The sequence below is a fragment of the Xenopus tropicalis genome, chromosome 8, assembly GCF_000004195.4.
Source record: "Xenopus tropicalis strain Nigerian chromosome 8, UCB_Xtro_10.0, whole genome shotgun sequence".
NCBI lineage: Eukaryota > Metazoa > Chordata > Amphibia > Anura > Pipidae > Xenopus > Xenopus tropicalis.
Window position 1 is genome coordinate 146616366 of NC_030684.2, and position 20104 is coordinate 146636469.

Sequence of the window (20104 nt, forward strand, 5' to 3'; positions counted from 1 at the left end):
GAACCCCCTACCCAACATCCCCCGGCAGGGCATTCCCCAACCCCCTCACTGCCCTCACCGTGAAGAACCCCCTACCCAACATCCCCCGGCAGGGCATTCCCCAACCCCCTCACTGCCCTCACTGTGAGGAACCCCCTACCCAAAATCCCCCGGCAGGGCATTCCCCAACCTCCTCACTGCCCTCACTGTGAGGAACCCCCTACCCAAAATCCCCCGGCAGGGCATTCCCCAACCCCCTCACTGCTCTCACCGTGAGGAACCCCCTATCCAACATCCCCCAGCAGGGAATTCCTCAACTCCCTCACTGCCCTCACCGTGAGGAACCCCCTACCCAACATCCCCCGGCAGGGCATTCCTCAACCTCCTCACTGCCCTCACTGTGAGGAACCCCCTACCCAACATCCCCCAGCAGGGAATTCCTCAACCTCCTCACTGCCCTCACCGTGAGGAACCCCCTACCCAACATCCCCCGGCAGGGCATTCCCCAACCCCCTCACTGCCCTCACCGTGAGGAACCCCCTACCCAACATCCCCCAACAGGGAATTCCTCAACCTCCTCACTGCCCTCACCGTGAGGAATCCCCTACCCAACATCCCCCGGCAGGGCATTCCTCAACCTCCTCACTGCCCTCACTGTGAGGAACCCCCTACCCAACATCCCCCAGCAGGGAATTCCCCAACCTCCTCACTGCCCTCACCGTGAGGAACCCCCTACCCAACATCCCCCGGCAGGGCATTCCCCAACCCCCTCACTGCCCTCACCGTGAGGAACCCCCTACCCAACATCCCCCGGCAGGGCATTCCCCAACCCCCTCACTGCCCTCACCGTGAGGAACCCCCTACCCAACATCCCCCGGCAGGGCATTCCCCAACCCCCTCACTGCCCTCACGGTGAGGAACCCCCTACCCAACATCCCCCAGCAGGGAATTCCTCAACCTCCTCACTGCCCTCACCGTGAGGAACCCCCTACCCAACATCCCCCATAAATGAAGCCTGTAAATTGATGCATTTGAATGGTTGGGCGCCCCATGCCAGGCTCGTGTATGTGCTGGCCAATCTCTCTCTCTGTTGATACCCTCTCTGTTTCACAGATATGTCTCCAGTAGCAGCGGGCTTTGTGGGAGCAGCTGTTCTGGTGATCTCCGTCTCGGTGACGGTTTTTATCTGGACTTGTTGCCATCACCGGGCACAAAAGAAACTGAAGAACCCTCCGTACAAGTTCATACATATGCTGAAGGGTATCAGTATCTATCCCGAGTCACTGACCAACAAAAAGAAAACCGTCAACATCCGGCGAGACAAGCCCCCTCCGGAGAGCGATCCTGCCCACAATACCCTTATGGGGAACCATGGAGAGCTTGGTTTGATGAGTTCTGAGAAGGGTCCTAACGGGCTGGCCACTGCAACCTGCACAGACCAGCTGCCTGTTCATTCCAGTTATGGTGATGAATTCAGTCCAGGGCAGAGCCTGACTTCTAGCGGCAGCAAATCTTCATCCCCATCATCTCCAGATGCCGACACCACCCTTGGCACCCTCAGTCTCTCTGTGGATTATAACTTTCCCAAGAAAGCCTTGGTGGTCACTATCCAAGAGGCTCATGGCCTCCCTGTTATGGATGAGCACTCTCAGTGCTCCGACCCATTCATCAAGATGACCATACTGCCAGACAAGAAGCATCGCGTCAAGACCCGGGTGCTTCGCAAGACCCTCGACCCAGTGTTCGACGAGACCTTCACTTTTTATGGGATTCCATACAGTCAGCTCCAGGACCTGGTACTTCACTTTCTGGTTCTGAGCTTTGATCGCTTTTCTCGTGATGATGTCATTGGGGAGGTATTGGTTCCTCTTGCAGGGGTGGACCCCAGCACTGGCAAAGTACAAATTACCAGAGATATCATCAAGAGGAACTTTCAGGTAGGTTCTACATCTAGCCAAACTCACTGGGGAAATATAGATTGTTCTAGAACCTACTTACTGGGGCCTTGTGAATTGTGGGCTTGTGTACTCAATGAGATGGTTAAGAAAAAGAGTTGGAGATGGGTACAAACACTGGGAACTAGGGGTACCAACCCAGGGGGTACAGAGTAAAGCTACAACATAGAATCAGACAAGGGACCAGGTACCAACCCAGGGGGAACAGACCAGAGCTACAACATAGAATCAGACAAGGGACCAGGTACCAACCCAGGGGGGACAGACTAGAGCTACAACATAGAATCAGACAAGGGACCAGGTACCAACCCAGGGGGAACAGACCAGAGCTACAAAATAGAATCAGACAAGGGACCAGGTACCAACCCAGGGGGAACAGACCAGAGCTACAACATAGAATCAGACAAGGGACCAGGTACCAACCCAGGGGGAACAGACCAGAGCTACAACATAGAATCAGACAAGGGACCAGGTACCAACCCAGGGGGAACAGAGTAAAGCTACAACATAGAATCAGACAAGGGACCAGGTACCAACCCAGGGGGAACAGACCAGAGCTACAACATAGAATCAGACAAGGGACCAGGTACCAACCCAGGGGGAACAGACCAGAGCTACAACATAGAACCAGACAAGGGACCAGGTACCAACCCAGGGGGAACAGACCAGAGCTACAACATAGAATCAGACAAGGGACCAGGTACCAACCCAGGGGGGACAGACTAGAGCTACAACATAGAATCAGACAAGGGACCAGGTACCAACCCAGGGGGAACAGACCAGAGCTACAAAATAGAATCAGACAAGGGACCAGGTACCAACCCAGGGGGAACAGACCAGAGCTACAAAATAGAATCAGACAAGGGACCAGGTACCAACCCAGGGGGGACAGACTAAAGCTACAACATAGAACCAGACAAGGGACCAGGTACCAACCCAGGGGGGACAGACTAAAGCTACAACATAGAACCAGACAAGGGACCAAGTAACAACCCAGGGGGAACAGACCAGAGCTACAAAATAGAATCAGACAAGGGACCAGGTGCCAACCCAGGGGGGGCAGACTAAAGCTACAACATAGAACCAGACAAGGGACCAAGTAACAACCCAGGGGGAACAGACCAGAGCTAGAAACATTTTCTGGTGTTTCTACTCTCTGGAATTCGGTATTTCCTTCTCTGGAATTGGGTATTTCTTGGTGTTTCTCCTCCTTTTTGGAATTGGGTATTTCCTGGTGTTTCTCCCTCTCTGGAATTGGGTATATTCTGGTGTTTCTCCCCCTCTTTGGAATTGAGTATATTCTGGTGTTTCTCCTCCTCTCTTGAATTGGTTATTTCCTGGTGTTTCTCCATCTCTGGAATTGGGTATGTTCTGGTGTTTCTTCTTCTCCGGAATTAGGTATGCTTTGGTATTTCTCCCTCTCTGGAATTGGTTATTTCCTGGTGTTTCTCCATCTCTGGAATTGGGTATGTCCTGGCGTTTCTCCTCCTCTCTGGAATGGGGTATTTCCTGGTGTTTCTCACTCTCTGGAATTGGGTATGTCCTGGCGTTTCTCCTCCTCTCTGGAATGGGGTATTTCCTGGTGTTTCTCACTCTCTGGAATTGGGTATATTCTGGTGTCTCTCACTCTCTGGAATTGGGTATTTCCTGGTGCTTCTTCCTCTCTGGAATTGGGTATTTTCTGGTGTTTCTCCTCCTGTCTGGAATTGGGTATGTTCTGGTATTTCTTCTCCTCCCTGGAATTGGGTACGTTTTGGTGTTTCTCCCTCTCTGGAATTGGGTACATCCTGGTGTTTCTTCTCTCTAGAATTGGTATTTCCTGGTGTTTCTCCCTTTCTGGAATTGGGTATTTTCTTCTCTGGAATTGGGTATTTCCTGGTGTTTCTCCTCCTCTCTGGAATTGGGTATTTCCTGGTGTTTCTCCCTCTCTGGAATTGGGTATTTCCTGGTGTTTCTCCTTCTCTGGAATTGGGTATTTCCTGGTGTTTCTCCCTCTCTGGAATTGGGTATTTCCTGGTGTTTCTCCCTCTCTGGAATTGGGTATATTCTGGTGTTTCTCCTCCTCTTTGGAATTGGGTATATTCTGGTGTTTCTCCTCCTCTTTGGAATTGGGTATGTCCTGGTGTTTCTCCTCCTCTCTGGAATTGGGTATTTCCTGGGGTGTTTCTCACTCTGGAATTGGGGATGTTCTGGTGTTTCTTCCTCTCTGGAATTGGGTATTTCCTGGTGCTTCTCCTTCTCTGGAATTGGGTATTTCCTGGTGTTTCTCCCTCTCTGGAATTGGGTATTTCCTGGTGTTTCTCCCTCTCTGGAATTGGGTATATTCTGGTGTTTCTCCTCCTCTTTGGAATTGGGGTATATTCTGGTGTTTCTCCTCCTCTTTGGAATTGGGTATGTCCTGGTGTTTCTCCTCCTCTCTGGAATTGGGTATTTCCTGGGGTGTTTCTCACTCTGGAATTGGGGATGTTCTGGTGTTTCTTCCTCTCTGGAATTGGGTATTTCCTGGTGTTTCTCCCTCTCTGGAATTGGTTATTTCCTGGTGTTTCTCCATCTCTGGAATTGGGTATATCCTGGTGTTTCTCCATCTCTGGAATTGGGTATATCCTGGTGTTTCTCCTCCTCTCTGGAATTGGGTATTTCCTGGCGTTTCTTCTCCTCTCTGGAATTGGGTATGTTTTGGTATTTCTCCCTCTCTGGAATTGGGTGTTTCCTGGTGTTTCTTCTCCTCTCTGGAATTGGGTATTTCCTGGTGTTTCTCCTCCTCTCTGGAATTGGGTATTTCCTGGTGTTTCTCCCTCTCTGGAATTGGGTATTTCCTGGTGTTTCTCCTTCTCTGGAATTGGGTATTTCCTGGTGTTTCTCCTTCTCTGGAATTGGGTATTTCCTGGTGTTTCTCCTTCTCTGGAATTTGGTATTTCCTGGTGTTTCTCCCTCTCTGGAATTGGGTATTTCCTGTTGTTTCTCCCTCTCTGGAATTGGGTATATTCTGGTGTTTCTCCTCCTCTTTGGAATTGGGTATGTCCTGGTGTTTCTCCTCATCTCTGGAATTGGGTATTTCCTGGGGTGTTTCTCACTCTGGAATTGGGGATGTTCTGGTGTTTTTTCCTCTCTGGAATTGGGTATTTCCTGGTGTTTCTCCCTCTCTGGAATTGGTTATTTCCTGGTGCTTCTTCCTCTCTGGAATTGGGTATTTTCTGGTGTTTCTCCTCCTGTCTGGAATTGGGTATGTTCTGGTATTTCTTCTCCTCCCTGGAATTGGGTACGTTTTGGTGTTTCTCCCTCTCTGGAATTGGGTACATCCTGGTGTTTCTTCTCTCTAGAATTGGTATTTCCTGGTGTTTCTCCCTTTCTGGAATTGGGTATTTTCTTCTCTGGAATTGGGTATTTCCTGGTGTTTCTCCTCCTCTCTGGAATTGGGTATTTCCTGGTGTTTCTCCCTCTCTGGAATTGGGTATTTCCTGGTGTTTCTCCTTCTCTGGAATTGGGTATTTCCTGGTGTTTCTCCCTCTCTGGAATTGGGTATTTCCTGGTGTTTCTCCCTCTCTGGAATTGGGTATATTCTGGTGTTTCTCCTCCTCTTTGGAATTGGGTATATTCTGGTGTTTCTCCTCCTCTTTGGAATTGGGTATGTCCTGGTGTTTCTCCTCCTCTCTGGAATTGGGTATTTCCTGGGGTGTTTCTCACTCTGGAATTGGGGATGTTCTGGTGTTTCTTCCTCTCTGGAATTGGGTATTTCCTGGTGCTTCTCCTTCTCTGGAATTGGGTATTTCCTGGTGTTTCTCCCTCTCTGGAATTGGGTATTTCCTGGTGTTTCTCCCTCTCTGGAATTGGGTATATTCTGGTGTTTCTCCTCCTCTTTGGAATTGGGTATATTCTGGTGTTTCTCCTCCTCTTTGGAATTGGGTATGTCCTGGTGTTTCTCCTCCTCTCTGGAATTGGGTATTTCCTGGGGTGTTTCTCACTCTGGAATTGGGGATGTTCTGGTGTTTCTTCCTCTCTGGAATTGGGTATTTCCTGGTGTTTCTCCCTCTCTGGAATTGGTTATTTCCTGGTGTTTCTCCATCTCTGGAATTGGGTATATCCTGGTGTTTCTCCATCTCTGGAATTGGGTATATCCTGGTGTTTCTCCTCCTCTCTGGAATTGGGTATTTCCTGGCGTTTCTTCTCCTCTCTGGAATTGGGTATGTTTTGGTATTTCTCCCTCTCTGGAATTGGGTGTTTCCTGGTGTTTCTTCTCCTCTCTGGAATTGGGTATTTCCTGGTGTTTCTCCTCCTCTCTGGAATTGGGTATTTCCTGGTGTTTCTCCCTCTCTGGAATTGGGTATTTCCTGGTGTTTCTCCTTCTCTGGAATTGGGTATTTCCTGGTGTTTCTCCTTCTCTGGAATTGGGTATTTCCTGGTGTTTCTCCTTCTCTGGAATTTGGTATTTCCTGGTGTTTCTCCCTCTCTGGAATTGGGTATTTCCTGTTGTTTCTCCCTCTCTGGAATTGGGTATATTCTGGTGTTTCTCCTCCTCTTTGGAATTGGGTATGTCCTGGTGTTTCTCCTCATCTCTGGAATTGGGTATTTCCTGGGGTGTTTCTCACTCTGGAATTGGGGATGTTCTGGTGTTTTTTCCTCTCTGGAATTGGGTATTTCCTGGTGTTTCTCCCTCTCTGGAATTGGTTATTTCCTGGTGTTTCTCCATCTCTGGAATTGGGTATTTCCTGGTGTTTCTCCATCTCTGGAATTGGGTATATCCTGGTGTTTCTCCTCCTCTCTGGAATTGGGTATTTCCTGGCGTTTCTTCTCCTCTCTGGAATTGGGTATGTTTTGGTATTTCTCCCTCTCTGGAATTGGGTGTTTCCTGGTGTTTCTTCTCCTCTCTGGAATTTGGTATTTTCTGGTGTTTCTCCCTCTCTGGAATTGGGTATTTCCTGGTGTTTCTCCTCCTGTCTGGAATTGGGTATGTCCTGGTATTTCTTCTCCTCCCTGGAATTGGGTACGTTTTGGTGTTTCTCCCTCTCTGGAATTGGGTATATTCTGGTGTTTCTCCTCCTCTTTGGAACTGGGTATGTCCTGGTGTTTCTCCTCCTCTCTGGAATTGGGTATTTCCTGGGGTGTTTCTCACTATGGAATTGGGGATGTTCTGGTGTTTCTTCCTCTCTGGAATTGGGTATTTCCTGGTTTTTCTGCATCTCTGGAATTGGTTATTTCCTGGTGTTTCTCCATCTCTGGAATTGGGTATATCCTGGTGTTTCTCCTCCTCTCTGGAATTGGGTATTTCCTGGCGTTTCTTCTCCTCTCTGGAATTGGGTATGTTTTGGTATTTCTCCCTCTCTGGAATTGGGCGTTTCCTGGTGTTTCTTCTCCTCTCTGGAATTGGGTATTTCCTGGTGTTTCTCCTCCTGTCTGGAATTGGGTATGTTCTGGTATTTCTTCTCCTCCCTGGAATTGGGTACGTTTTGGTGTTTCTCCCTCTCTGGAATTGGGTACATCCTGGTGTTTCTTCTCTCTAGAATTGGTATTTCCTGGTATTTCTTCCTCTCTGGAATTGGGTGTTTCCTGGTGTTTCTTCTCCTCTCTGGAATTGGGTATATTCTGGTGTTTCTCCCTTTCTGGAATTGGGTGTTTCCTGGTGTTTCTTCTCCTCTCTGGAATTGGGTATATTCTGGTGTTTCTCCCTTTCTGGAATTGGGCATTTCCTGGTTTTTCTCCTCCTCTCTGGAATTGGGTATTTCCTGGTGTTTCTCCCTCTCTGGAATTGGGTATGTCCTGGTGTTTCTCCCTCTCTTGAATTGGGTGTTTCCTGGTTTTTCTCCTCCTCTCTGGAATTGGGTATGTTCTGGTGTTTCTCCTTTTCTCTGGAATTGGGCATGTTCTGGTGTTTCTCCTCCTCTCTGGAATTGGGTATGTCCTGGTGTTTCTCCCTCTCTTGAATTGGGTGTTTCCTGGTTTTTCTCCTCCTCTCTGGAATTGGGCATGTTCTGGTGTTTCTCCTCCTCTCTGGAATTGGGTATGTTCTGGTGTTTCTCCTCCTCTCTGGAATTGGGTATGTTCTGGTGTTTCTCCTCCTCTCGGGAATTGGGTATGTCCTGGTGTTTCTCCCTCTCTTGAATTGGGTGTTTCCTGGTTTTTCTCCTCCTCTCTGGAATTGGGCATGTTCTGGTGTTTCTCCTCCTCTCGGGAATTGGGTATGTCCTGGTGCTTCTCCCTCTCTGGAATTTGGTATTTCCTGGTGCTTCTCCCTCTCTGGAATTTGGTATTTCCTGGTGTTTCTCCCTCTCTGGAATTTGGTATTTCTCAGTAAAACACAGATAAATATCAGGAAAATATCCGATCCAAGTGATATATATATATAAATATCAAAAAATAAATAAATATAAATAGCAGGAAATATCTGATTCTAGGAAGGCACAGATTTAGAAGGAGGAAGGAAGAGATCACTGGGCTGGTACCAAATGTTCCCCTCCCCCCCGTGATAATAATCACTTACCTGATACCCCAGGGGAGTATTACTGTGAGCAGTAAACTGCACCAGCCTGCGGTACAGCGGTTGATTGGCTTCTCCATCTCTCAGTGGCCCCAGGCTGGCACATGTGCACTTAAATGAAATGTCAGCTTTTCACTGACCGATCTGTGGTGCCCCGGGCCAGAGCAGTTTTCTACCAACTGGCGCACTGGCCCGGGTAAGTGGGTATAATCAGTGGGGGGAGGGCACCCCCAGTGATTTCACCTTTTCTTCTCTTTTACTAGTCTGATGAGTCCAAGAGCATTTCCATGTATGATATGTGTTTTCTAAATCAACTAATTCTGCTTAGAATCCAAAACTCTGCTGTTATGGATAAAGGGTACAAGAGGCCAGTGGAGCTCGGGTCAGGTTCCGTAGTACCTCCCTAAGGAGACAAAATGGTGTCATTTACATTGTAACACCAGTTGGTCTCAGGGCTCTGCTTATTTAGGTTATGCACAGACGTAGCTTCAGCCTGATGGGGGCGCTAAGGCTTCTCATAGCACTGATGGTATATTGGGTGCCCCATTGCCCAACCCCTTCTAATTACATCATCTCACATCCCTTTAGCTGGAGGCCATTCCACTGATGTACCACCAGGTGCTCCTAAAGTGCATCCTCTCACATAGACATCCCTTTAGCTGGAGGCCATTCCACTGATGTACCACCAGGTGCTCCTAAAGTGCATCCTCTCACATAGACATCCCTTTAGCTGGAGGCCATTCCACTGATGTACCACCAGGTGCTCCTAAAGTGCATCCTCTCACATAGACATCCCTTTAGCTGGAGGCCATTCCACTGATGTACCACCAGGTGCTCCTAAAGTGCATCCTCTCACATAGACATCCCTTTAGCTGGAGGCCATTCCACTGATGTACCACCAGGTGCTCCTAAAGTGCATCCTCTCACATAGACATCCCTTTAGCTGGAGGCCATTCCACTGATGTACCACCAGGTGCTCCTAAAGTGCATCATCTCACATAGACATCCCTTTAGCTGGAGGCCATTCCACTGATGTACCACCAGGTGCTCCTAAAGTGCATCATCTCACATAGACATCCCTTTAGCTGGAGGCCATTCCACTGATGTACCACCAGGTGCTCCTAAAGTGCATCATCTCACATAGACATCCCTTTAGCTGGAGGCCATTCCACTGATGTACCACCAGGTGCTCCTAAAGTGCATCATCTCACATAGACATCCCTTTAGCTGGAGGCCATTCCACTTATGTACCACCAGGTGATCCTAAAGTGCATCCTCATAGACATTACTGGGCACAATTGCACCGACGGCACTCCTCGCCCCCCCATAAGGTTCTGCAGGGCCCACCCTTTACTCCATGATAGCAGTAGCTCCAGCCAGAATATTTTCCAGGCAGACATCAGGCCTTTGTTTCCTTCCAACTAAATAATTTCCATTATGGAAACCCTTTCCTCCTGTTCAGCGCCACTTCTGCCTGTAAGTACCAAGAAGCAGCTAATTATGGGATGAGACAATAATGAGCTCCCCGAGTGAAGCTCGAGGGAAATGTAAGAACAATGAGATGTGATTGGCCAGACTGTGTACTTTGTGTCGCTGTCATTCTACAGCACCACGTATGTCCCGACTCCTGTTGTACAGCACCACGTATGTCCCGACTCCTGTTGTACAGCACCACGTATGTCCCGACTCTTGTTGTACAGCACCACGTATGTCCCGACTCCTGTTGTACAGCACCACGTATGTCCCGACTCCTGTTGTACAGCACCACGTATGTCCCGACTCCTGTTGTACAGCACCACGTATGTCCCGACTCCTGTTGTACAGCACCACGTATGTCCCGACTCCTGTCGTACAGCACCACGTATGTCCCGACTCCTGTCGTACAGCACCACGTATGTCCCGACTCCTGTTGTACAGCACCACGTATGTCCCGACTCCTGTTGTACCAGCACCACGTATGTCCCGACTCCTGTTGTACAGCACCACGTATGTCCCGACTCCTGTTGTACAGCACCACGTATGTCCCGACTCCTGTTGTACAGCACCACGTATGTCCCGACTCTGTTGTACAGCACCACGTATGTCCCGACTCCTGTCGTACAGCACCACGTAATGTCCGACTCCTGTCGTACAGGCACCACGTATGTCCCGACTACCTGTCGTACAGCACCACGTATGTCCCGACTCCTGTCGTACAGCACCACGTATGTTCCCGACTCCTGTCGTACAGACCACGTATGTCCCGACTCCTTCGTACAGCACCACGTTGTCCGACCCTGTCGTACAGCACCACGTATGTCCCGACTCCTGTCGTACAGCACCACGTATGTCCCGACTCCTGTCGTACAGCACCACGTATGTCCCGACTCCTGTCGTACAGCACCACGTATGTCCCGACTCCTGTCGTACAGCACCACGTATGTCCCGACTCCTGTCGTACAGCACCACGTATGTCCCGACTCCTGTTGTACAGCACCACGTATGTCCCGACTCCTGTTGTACAGCACCACGTATGTCCCGACTCCTGTTGTACAGCACCACGTATGTCCCGACTCTCTGAGCTCCTGTGGGCCAGGGACTGATTATATAAAAGTATAATAATAAGTAGAGTATCAATGTAGCTCCTGGTATCTCTTCTCCCCCCACAGAAATGCATGAGTCGAGGGGAGCTGCAGGTGTCGCTCTCCTACCATCCGGTGGCGCAGAGAATGACCGTGGTGGTGCTGAAAGCCAAACACCTGCCCAGGATGGACATCACCGGCCTCTCAGGTAGCAGCTATTTCTCTGGCCTCCCCCATGAATAAAACACATATATCTGTGTGCAGGTTCTGCCCCAAGGGGAGGCACATTTATCAAAAATCAAATTTAAGTATTTTTGAGTTTTGAGTTTTTTTCCAAATTTCCAAAATACGACTAAACGAGTAGAAGTTTTTGGAAATGGTTTATTTGGATGTAACATTGTTATATATATGGGCTGTTTGTGTGATATAATTACAGGGGATTGACGCGTTTCTTCATGAACTCACTCAGCGTTTAGATGCCAAAGTTTTTCATTTGCCTTTTTCGAAAATTTGTATTTTGAAAATTCAAGTTTGTGATTTGAAAAATGTAGTTAATGGGCAACTAAAGCTTCACAGATAATTGGGCTAGAAATGAGGGGTAATTGACAAAGCGCAGGGCAGGGAGCAATGTGCAAAATTACCGCCATGTTTGCACGCTTGCTCCGAGCACAGAACGTGGGGGACATTGTTTGCACCCCCCTGACAATACATTACTAGCAGCGTTTGGCAGTGCTGTATTTATGAGGGGCAGGGGCATCGTTGGGTGCAGGTCAGGGCTGCCTTGCACCTACTAATTCTGCCCCACTTCTGTGTACCACAAAGGGGTACAGTTTTGTTCCTCTTAATATCCCTTGTTCCTGAGGCCTTTTATATTACGTTCTAGGTTTGTTTGAACCCCATGAATGAACCACTTATTTCCCCCATGGTGGCAGAAAGTTCTTTACCCTGCCTTAGAATACATAACCCCTTCTTCTGATGATGGTGAAATCTTCTGTCCCCCCAACAAATGACTAAGTAGCGCCCCTTACTGATGAGTTGCTGCATATATTGCATTACACTCCATCCAATGACGTATTGAGACCGCTCTTATGGTTTTTATCTTGCTCATGGGTAATTATTGCCCCAGTAGAAAACCCTGAGTAGTTTAATTAGGGAGTTTCTCTTCTTCCCTGACAGACCCATACGTCAAGGTGAACGTGTACTACAGCAGGAAGCGCATTGCCAAGAAGAAGACTCACGTTAAGAAGTGTACGCTGAATCCGGTCTTTAACGAGTCCTTCATCTATGACATTCCCACCGACCTTCTTCCAGACATCAGCATCGAGTTCCTCGTCATCGACTTTGACCGCACCGTTAAGAATCAGGTGATAGGTCGGGTCATTTTAGGCGCTCACAGCGTTACCGCCAACGGAGTTGAACACTGGCGGGAGGTCTGCGAGAACCCACGGAAGCCGGTGGCCAAGTGGCACTGCCTGAGCGAGTACTAACCGTTGGGACCGTTTGGGTGTAAGGTTGAACACGTATCAGGAGGGGGCTAGAAGGGCTGAAGCCGTGCAGTGGCAGGAAAGATCCATTTTGTGTATCCTTGTATAACCCCACCAGTGACCAGGGCACCTACTGGAGGTCGGCCCATTGCAGATGGTGTTCACCTCGTATTAGTGGTAGATGAAACTTTTTATAGGCAGTTGGCTCTTACAACGACACGCAGAACATTCTAACCCTAAATATTTACTAACGAGAGCATAAGAAATCTCTACGTATGTATTCCTATTCAGGACTGTACTCACTTGATTGCATGTTTACGACACACTTGGATTTCTGAACCCTTTCTAGAACTCCATGTTGACCCTGTGGCCAAACTCCTTGTTAGCCCTGTGCATGTCAGGCACACCTTGCTACCGCGTGGGTTGGAAGAGAGCTCAGCGCGTTCCTAGGGCCGCTGAGAGGCGATACGGAAGCTTCTCACTGATGTACAGGGCGGGGTAGGTACTTATCAACCCGGGATATTCCACAGCCTTGTATGTGCTTGTGCTCCGTTCTGCCTCGGACCAGTTCATTCAATATGTATGAGGCAGTAACCTGTGGAGACCAGTAAGGTGACCAAAGACTGGGCAGGTCAGACATTACTGTTGCCCCACGTAGACATTATAGCCCTTGCCGTCAGGCATGATCTGCATCTCTCTGTAGCAAAGGGGAGCTTGGAAACGGATCATTTTCCCTTCAGTCAGCCCATAGCAATACTTGTAACCCCATATTGTACCCCCCATGAAGTCCTTAGCAGCCCCCTGTAGATGGTCAGACTGTGAGTCTACAGGGAATACAAGCTTAGAGGGGCTTTTACTAATGTCTAACAGCCCCATGTCTATCTTTCAACTGGCTACAGGCACGACCCCCCCGACTGTGTGTGGCCCCTCATTCACTGCCATTGTGCTGTAGGTAGCCCTGAGCAACACTATTATGCACTGAACTTTACCCTGCAGCCATGGGAAGACTATTTGCCCCCCCTGTAGCGATGCTGAATATTGCGCCCCCATCAGCAATGCATCGCGTGCCAGAAACCATTTACTCACGCACTGTATACTTACCTTTGTGTCGGGACCCACAAATGGGCTTTTAATACAATATTTCCCTACAATAATTATATTAAGGCTTATTAGTCATTCTGAACTCATAATTAGGTTATAAATCTATTGGGTCCTGTGAGGTAAGTACCTACTGACTATATATATAGTGACCCCCCCCTTAACTGCCCCTTCCCCAGTGTAACCAATCCCAACTGGGCCAGCCTTTCCCCATAACTGAGCCCATTCCCTTTATCAGCTTAGTCGCTCTTCCCTGTACTTTCTCTATTTCATTACTGCCCCCCCTTATATATTTATATATAGTGCCCCCCCCTTAACTGCCCCCCCCCAGTGTAACCAATCCCAACTGGGCCAGCCTTTCCCCATAACTGAGCCCATTCCCTTTATCAGCTTAGTCGCTCTTCCCTGTACTTTCTCTATTTCATTACTGCCCCCCCTTATAATATTTATATATAGTGCCCCCCCTTAACTGCCCCCCCCCAGTGTAACCAATCCCACTGGGCCAGCCTTTCCCCATAACTGAGCCCATTCCCTTTATCAGCTTAGTCGCTCTTCCCTGTACTTTCTCTATTTCATTACTGCCCCCCCTTATATATTTATATATAGTGCCCCCCCTTAACTGCCCCCCCCAGTGTAACCATCCCAACTGGGCCAGCCTTTCCCATAACTGAGCCCATTCCCTTTATCAGCTTAGTCGCTCTTCCCTGTACTTTCTCTATTTCATTACTGCCCCCCCTTAATATTTATATATAGTGACCCCCCTTAACTGCCCCCCCAGTGTAACCAATCCCAACTGGGCCAGCCTTTCCCCATAACTGAGCCCATCCCTTTATCAGCTTAGTCGCTCTTCCCTGTACTTTCTCTATTTCATTACTGCCCCCCCTTATATATTTATATATAGTGCCCCCCCTTAACTGCTCCCCCCCCCCCAGTGTAACCAATCCCAACTGGGCCAGCCTTTCCCCATAACTGAGCCCATTCCCTTTATCAGCTTAGTCGCTCTTCCTGTACTTTCTCTATTTCATTACTGCCCCCCCTTATATATTTATATATAGTGACCCCCCCTTAACTGCCCCCCCCCCCCCCCAGTGTAACCAATCCCAACTGGGCCAGCCTTTCCCCCATAACTGAGCCCATTCCCTTTATCAGCTTAGTCGCTCTTCCCTGTACTTTCTCTATTTCATTACTGCCCCCCTTATATATTTATATATAGTGACCCCCCCTTAACTGCCCCCCCCCCCCCCAGTGTAACCAATCCCAACTGGCCAGCCTTTCCCCATAACTGAGCCCATTCCCTTTATCAGCTTAGTCGCTCTTCCCTGTACTTTCTCTATTTCATTACTGCCCCCCTATATATTTATATATAGTGACCCCCCCCCCCTTAACTGCCCCCCCCCCCCCCCCCCCCCCCCCAGTGTAACCAAATCCCAACTGGGCCAGCCTTTCCCATAACTGAGCCCATTCCCTTTATCAGCTTAGTCGCTCTTCCCTGTACTTTCTCTATTTCATTACTGCCCCCCCTTATATATTTATATATAGTGACCCCCCCTTAACTGCCCCCCCCCCCCAGTGTAACCAATCCCAACTGGGCCAGCCTTTCCCCATAACTGAGCCCATTCCCTTTATCAGCTAGCGTCGCTCTTCCCTGTACTTTCTCTATTTCATTACTTGCCCCCCCTATATATTTATATATAGTGACCCCCCCCCTTAACTGCCGCCCCCCCCCCCCCCCCCCAGTTGTAAACCAATCCCAACTGGGCCAGCCTTTCCCCATAACTGAGCCCATTCCCTTTATCAGCTTAGTCGCTCTTCCCTGTACTTTCTCTATTTTCATTACTGCCCCCCCTTATATATTTATATATAGTGACCCCCCCCTTAACTGCCCCTTCCCCAGTGTAACCAATCCCAACTGGGCCAGCCTTTCCTCCTAGCTGTTATGTTCTATACCTTGATTCTGTGTTGTGCTGTGTGGCTAATGGTGTCTCTGTGCTGCGTGGCTAATGGTGTCTCTGTGCTGCGTGGCTAATGTGTCTCTGTATTATGTGGCTAATGGTGTCTCTGTGCTGCGTGGCTAATGGTGTCTCTGTGCTGTGTGGCTAATGTCGGTGTCCTTATATGCTATGTTCTCTGTTCTCGGCTAATGGTGTCTCTTGCTGTGTGGCTAATGTGCCTCTATTATTGGCTAATGTGTCTCTCTAATGGCTTTAATGTGTCTCTTGCTGCGTGCTAATGTGTCTCTTTGCTGCGTGGCTTAATTGTGTCTCTGATAATGTTGGCTTAATTGTCTCTTATAATGTGCTAATGTGTCTCCCATGTATAATGTGCTAATGTGTCTCTTATTATGTGCTAATGGTCTCTGGGGCTTTATACTAATGTGTCTCTGTGCTGAGCTAATGCTGTTCTGGGCTTTTGCCTAATGGTGTCCTCTTTGCTGTAGGCTAATGACTGTCTCTGATGCTGCCCAATGTGTCCTTATTATGTGCTAATGTGCCCCTCTTTGACTTTTTTGGTGCAATACATTGTCTCTTGCCTTATGGCTAATGTCTCTGGCCTGTGGCTAATGGTCTCTTCTGCCTTCGGCTAACGTTTCTCTGTATTATGTAGGCTATGCGTGTCCTGGGCTTTGGGCTAATCGTGGTCTCATGTATTATGGCTAATGTGTCTCTGGCTTGTGTGCTTAATGGTGTCTCTGTATTAAATTGGCTAATGTGTCTCTTTGCTGCGTCCTAATGTTTGTCTCTGTATATGTGCTAATGGGCCTCTGGCTTTGGCCTAATGGATGTCTCTGTATATTGGTAATGGTGTCTTCTGGCTTTGTGGTAAATGTGTCTCTGTCTTATGGGACTAGCTGCGGTGTCTCTGTGCGCAATCGCTAATGTGTCTCTGTGCTGCGGGCTAAGCGTCTCTGTGCTGCTGGCTAATGGGTGTCTCTGTGCTGCGTGCTAATGGTGTCTCTGTATTTATGTGGCTAATGGTCTCTTGCTATGCCATGGGAATAATGGTGCTCTGGCGCATGGCTAAATGCTGTCTCTGATAATTGTGGCTAATGCAATGTTCTCTGCATGCATGGCTAATGGTGTCCTGTATTATGTGGCTAATGTGTCCTGCTGCTGCATGGCTAAATGGTGCTCTGGCGTTTATGGCTAAAGCTTCCGGTGCTCTGTTCTGCTGTCAATGTGTCTCTGTGCTGCGGGTAATGCATCTGTCTTCATGTCTCGGCTGTATGCTAAGCTTCGGATGTCCTGGCCTGCGTTGTAATGTGTCTCTGTGCTTGCGTGGTCAATGGGTGTCTCTTGCTGTAGGCCTAATTGTTGTCTCTTGTGCTGCAGTGGTAATGGTGGCTTCTGGCTGCGTGGTAATGGGTCTTCTGTGCGTATGGCTAAGCTTCGGTGTCTCTGTGCTGCGTGGCTAATGGTGTCTCTGTGCTGCGTGGCTAATGGTGGCTCTGTGCTGCGTGGCTAATGGTGGCTCTGTGCTGCGTGGGTAATGGTCTCTGTGCTGTATGGCTAAGCTTCGGTGGCTCTGTGCTGCGTGGCTAATGGTGGCTCTGTGCTGCGTGGGTAATGGTGGCTCTGTGCTGCGTGGGTAATGGTGTCTCTGTGCTGTATGGCTAAGCTTCGGTGGCTCTGTGCTGCGTGGCTAATGGTGTCTCTGTGCTGTATGGCTAAGCTTCGGTGTCTCTGTGCTGCGTGGCTAATGGTGGCTCTGTGCTGCGTGGGTAATGGTGTCTCTGTGCTGTATGGCTAAGCTTCGGTGGCTCTGTGCTGTGTGGCTAATGGTGGCTCTGTGCTGCGTGGGTAATGGTGTCTCTGTGCTGCGTGGGTAATGGTGTCTCTGTGCTGCGTGGCTAATGGTGGCTCTGTGCTGCGTGGCTAATGGTGGCTCTGTGCTGCGTGGCTAATGGTGGCTCTGTGCTGCGTGGCTAATGGTGGCTTCTGTGCTGCGTGGCTAATGGTGGCTCTGTGCTGCGTGGCTAATGGTGGCTCTGTGCTGCGTGGCTAATGGTGGCTCTGTGCTGCGTGGCTAATGGTGTCTCTGTGCTGTATGGCTAAGCTTCGGTGGCTCTGTGCTGCGTGGCTAATGGTGTCTCTGGGCTTTGTGGCCACGCTTTGATTCTTTGTGGTCTATGACTAACCATGTTCCATCAGTTCCTTACTAATATCTGCACTTTTATGATATAATGAACATTTAGACCTCGCTGGGCTCTCTGACTGGCGGCTCCAGCGCTCCCCTTCATTCTCTCTCTGTTCTGCCACTTGGTGTTGCTTTGGGAGCTGAACTTTCTTCTCTATGTGGTCAAACCTTGTTCTCTCCTGGCCACGATTGGTCTCTTTGTGCTCTGTGGCTGAGCTTTGTTTTCATTGCAGTCTTCGACCATTATGTGAGCTTGCTTGTACCTGTGTGCTCCATGGCCGAGCTTGTGTCTGTGTGCTCCATGGCCGAGCTTCTGTCTGTGTGCTCCATGGCCGAGCTTGTGTCTGTGTGCTCCATGGCCGAGCTTGTGTCTGTGTGCTCCATGGCCGAGCTTGTGTCTGTGTGCTCCATGGCCGAGCTTCTGTCTGTGTGCTCCATGGCCGAGCTTGTGTCTGTGTGCTCCATGGCCGAGCTTCTGTCTGTGTGCTCCATGGCCGAGCTTCTGTCTGTGTGCTGTGTGTCTTCCATGGCCGAGCTTCTGTCTGTGTGCTCCATGGCCGAGCTTCTGTCTGTGTGCTCCATGGCCGAGCTTCTGTCTGTGTGCTCCATGGCCGAGCTTCTGTCTGTGTGCTCCATGGCCGAGCTTCTGTCTGTGTGCTCCATGGCCGAGCTTCTGTCTGTGTGCTCCATGGCCGAGCTTCTGTCTGTGTGCTCCATGGCCGAGCTTCTGTCTGTGTGCTCCATGGCCGAGCTTGCGTCTGTGTGCTCCATGGCCATGTGCTCCATGGCCGAGCTTGCGTCTGTGTGCTCCATGGCCGAGCTTGCGTCTGTGTGGCTCCATGGCCGAGCTTGCGTCTGTGTGCTCCATGGCCGAGCTTCTGTCTGTGTGCTCCATGGCCGAGCTTGTGTCTGTTGTCTCCATGGCCGAGCTTGTGTCTGTGTGCTCCATGGCCGAGCTTCTGTCTGTGTGCTCCATGGCCGAGCTTCTGTCTGTGTGCTCCATGGCCGAGCTTCTGTCGTGTGCTCCATGGCCGAGCTTGTGTCTGTGTGCTCCATGGCCGAGCTTCTGTCTGTGTGCTCCATGGCCGAGCTTCTGTCTGTGTGCTCCATGGCCGAGCTTGTGTCTGTGTGCTCCATGGCCGAGCTTGTGTCTGTGTGCTCCATGGCCGAGCTTGTGTCTGTGTGCTCCATGGCCGAGCTTCTGTCTGTGTGCTCCATGGCCGAGCTTGTGTCTGTGTGCTCCATGGCCGAGCTTGTGTCTGTGTGCTCCATGGCCGAGCTTGTGTCTGTGTGCTCCATGGCCAACTGTGTGCTCCATGGCCGAGCTTCTGTCTGTGTGCTCCATGGCGAGCTGTGTCTGTGTGCTCCATGGCCGAGCTTCTGTCTGTGTGCTGCTCCATGGCCGAGCTTGTGTCTGTGTGCTCCATGGCCGAGCTTGTGTCTGTGTGCTCCATGGCCGAGCTTGTGTCTGTGTGCTCCATGGCCGAGCTTCTGTCTGTGTGCTCCATGGCCGAGCTTCTGTCTGTGTGCTCCATGGCCGAGCTTGTGTCTGTGTGCTCCATGGCCGAGCTTCTGTCTGTGTGCTCCATGGCCGAGCTTGTGTCTGTGTGCTCCATGGCCGAGCTTGTGTCTGTGTGCTCCATGGCCGAGCTTCTGTCTGTGTGCTCCATGCACCATTGTCGAGTTGGTATCTGTGCTTTATGCACCGTGATTGAGTTTGTATGTGTGCCATTTTGTTTTTCATGCTTGGTCCATGAATAGTTTTATCCTCTCAGCCCTTTATGACTTACCTTTATTCTCTCAGCCCTTTATGACTTACCTTTATTCTCTCAGCCCTTTATGACTTACCTTTATTCTCTCAGCCCTTTATGACTTACCTTTATTCACTCAGCCCTTTATGACTTACCTTTATTCACTCAGCCCTTTATGACTTACCTTTATTCTCTCAGCCCTTTATGACTTACCTTTATTCTCTCAGCCCTTTATGACTTACCTTTATCCTCTCAGCCCTTTATGACTTACCTTTATTCTCTCAGCCCTTTATGACTTACCTTTATTCTCTCAGCCCTTTATGACTTACCTTTATTCTCTCAGCCCTTTATGACTTAACTTTATTCTCTCTGTACTTGCTGTTATTCTTTCAGTGCTGCATGGCCAAGCACTCCCATTCCCCTGGCCGTCTCCCATTCCCCTGGCCGTCTCCCATTCCCCTGGCCGTCTCCCATTCCCTTAGCAGTCTCCCATTCCCTTAGCCGTCTCCCATTCCCTTAGCCGTCTCCCATTCCCCTGGCCGTCTCCCATTCCCCTGGCCGTCTCCCATTCCCTTAGCAGTCTCCCATTCCCTTAGCAGTCTCCCATTCCCTTAGCAGTCTCCCATTCCCTTAGCAGTCTCCCATTCCCTTAGCAGTCTCCCTCTCTTTC

General features: G+C 49.7%; 1 protein-coding gene across 2 annotated transcripts in view; it reads left to right on the plus strand.

Annotated features, from left to right (window-relative positions):
* Nucleotides 1–13605, plus strand: part of syt11 (synaptotagmin 11) — a 28055-nt gene extending 14450 nt beyond the window's left edge. The window contains exons 2-4 of one of the 2 annotated variants that reach the window (XM_031891441.1): nucleotides 1093–1916; nucleotides 11055–11175; nucleotides 12144–13605. In XM_031891441.1, the coding sequence (XP_031747301.1) occupies nucleotides 1093–1916; nucleotides 11055–11175; nucleotides 12144–12454 (1256 nt within the window). In that variant the 3' untranslated portion in view covers nucleotides 12455–13605. Of the gene's footprint in view, nucleotides 1–1092; nucleotides 1917–11054; nucleotides 11179–12143 lie in introns of both variants that reach the window. The other variant, XM_031891440.1, reaches the window with a different exon arrangement.
* Nucleotides 13606–20104: the final 6499 nt, after the last annotated feature.